The sequence below is a fragment of the Pollachius pollachius genome (assembly GCF_949987615.1).
Source record: "Pollachius pollachius genome assembly, chromosome: 9".
Lineage (NCBI taxonomy): Eukaryota > Metazoa > Chordata > Actinopteri > Gadiformes > Gadidae > Pollachius > Pollachius pollachius.
In genome coordinates this window covers 24,919,954-24,922,183 of record NC_136942.1, presented here as the reverse complement: position 1 = coordinate 24,922,183, position 2,230 = coordinate 24,919,954, and the positions used below count along the sequence as shown (strand labels likewise).

Sequence of the window (2,230 nt, the reverse complement as noted above, 5' to 3'; positions counted from 1 at the left end):
TGAGTTCACAGGCATCTGAGGGAGAACCAGACATGATGAGCTGCTGAACCGCTCTTCATCCTCATCATCATCATCATCATCACTAGTACTGTTCTCCTGCGCTCTATGTACATATACATAGATATGTACACATACATACATATACATATGTACACATACATAGATACGCACTTCAACATTTACGTTATGAATACATCAACAACAACGTTATGAATACATCAACAACAGTGTTATGAATACATCATCAACAGTGTTATGAATACATCAACAACAGTGTTATGAATACATCAACAACAGTGTTATGAATACATCAACAACAGTGTTATGAATACATCAACAACAGTTTTATGAATACATCAACAACAGTGTTATGAATATATCAACAACACCGTTATGAATATATCAACAACACCGTTATGAATACATCATCAACAAACATCTCTCCTTAGATCCAGGACTTACCAAAGACAAGCAGCAGAGCGCTGTGATTGGCCGTGCCAGCGCTGTTGCTCGCCATGCAGCAGACCGTGTTCACGCCATACCCCACCCCTCTGACGAAGAGGAAGCCCCTCTCCACCCAGGCCTCTGATTGGTCGTCTGTGCCGTCCCTCTCCAGGGGCCTGCCGTTGTGGAGCCACTCTACTGTGGGCTCCGGCGTGCCGCCGGCGTGGCAGGTATAGCGGGCCGTTTGGCCCACGGGCAACACGTGGGTAGAGGAGTGGAACTCTGTGATGCTGGGGGCCTCCTCCTCCGTGGGCATCACTGAGCCTGAAGAAAGCAGGAGGAGAGGAGTGAACGTTTACAACACGGATCTAGAGATGCAGCGTCAGACACTCCCTTCACTCTGTCCTAACACCTGTCCACTAGAGGGCGACCCAGGGGATTCACCCCCAGTATTCTCGCCTGCCTCTTCATACATGATTGAATATCACAGCAGTGTCTACAAAGATCTCCCAGGGAGAAACCTGACCTCAATAGACCATGATAGAAACCTGACCTCAATAGACCAAAATAGAAACATGACCTCAATAGACCACAATAGAAACTAGTGCAAGTGAACCCAGAAAGGGTTGACCCTTGTGACCTGACCTGAGGAGACCACAATAGAAACATGACCTCAATAGACCACAATAGAAACCTGACCTCAATAGACCACAATAGAAACCTGACCTCAATAGACCACAATAGAAACCTGACCTCAATAGACCACAATAGAAACATGACCTCAATATACCACAATATAAACCTGACCTCAATAGACCACAATAGAAACCTGACCTTAGTAGACCACAATAGAAACATGACCTCAATAGACCACAATTGAAACCTGACCTTAGTAGACCACGATAGAAACCTGACCTTAGTAGACCACAATAGAAACCTGACCTTAGTAGACCACAATAGAAACATCACCTCAATAGACCACAATAGAAACCTGACCTTAGTAGACCACGATAGAAACCTGACCTTAGTAGACCACAATAGAAACCTTACCTTTGTAGACCACAATAGAAAGCTGACCTTGGTAGACCACGATAGAAACCTGACCTTAGTAGACCACAATATAAACCTGACCTCAGTAGACCACAATAGAAACCTGACCTTAGTAGACCTAAACACAACAACCATTCAACTCTTAGAGAGTGTATTTACTGTATCTACGGCACAGAGAACAGAAAGGAGGAACCGTTCTCCACTCATGAACACAAACAAAGTCTGCAGACCCTCTTTGTTCAGCTCAGCCTCCAGATGATCCAGGTCTACGCTCTTCTCACAGATCCAGTGGTGCAGTCTGTAACACGGTTCTTCAGACCAGCCGTCCTCCCCTGCCACGACACAGTCTCTTGCTCCGCCGTCATCGCGTGGTTTGACGCGTCTCCAACTGAGAACCACGAGGAGGAGACAGAGGAGGTCACTCTGTCACTCTCAGAGAAGAGATGCTGCTGAATAGAGTCTTCAGCCTTACCTTGAGGTCATGGGGGTACCATCCACCCACTTGAAGGTCCCCTCTGTCTCTCGATCACTCAGTCCAATCCAGGAAGGACCCATCAATCTGCTGACAAACCTGGAAACCTGGTTCTAAAGGTAAAAGCATCTGTTGTCATGACCACATAGTACACACACACGCACTCTCTCTCTCTCTCTTTCTTCCTCACTCACCCACTCACTCATTCACACAAACAATATGTCTCTCCACACACACACACACACACACACACACACACACACA

The 2,230-nt window shown here is 46.3% G+C and overlaps 1 protein-coding gene across 1 annotated transcript; it reads right to left on the bottom strand.

The window, feature by feature from the left end:
- Positions 1–445: 445 nt before the first annotated feature.
- LOC307080746 (fibroblast growth factor receptor 1-like) lies at positions 446–1,812 on the bottom strand (the record flags this gene model as incomplete). Its single annotated transcript, XM_079743610.1, has 2 exons — positions 1,725–1,812; positions 446–768 (listed from the first exon to the last, which is right to left on the bottom strand). Exon 2 carries the CDS (start codon positions 758–760, stop codon positions 446–448), a length of 315 nt encoding a protein of 104 aa, XP_079599736.1. The 5' UTR covers positions 761–768; positions 1,725–1,812.
- Between the last annotated feature and the right edge of the window lie 418 nt (positions 1,813–2,230).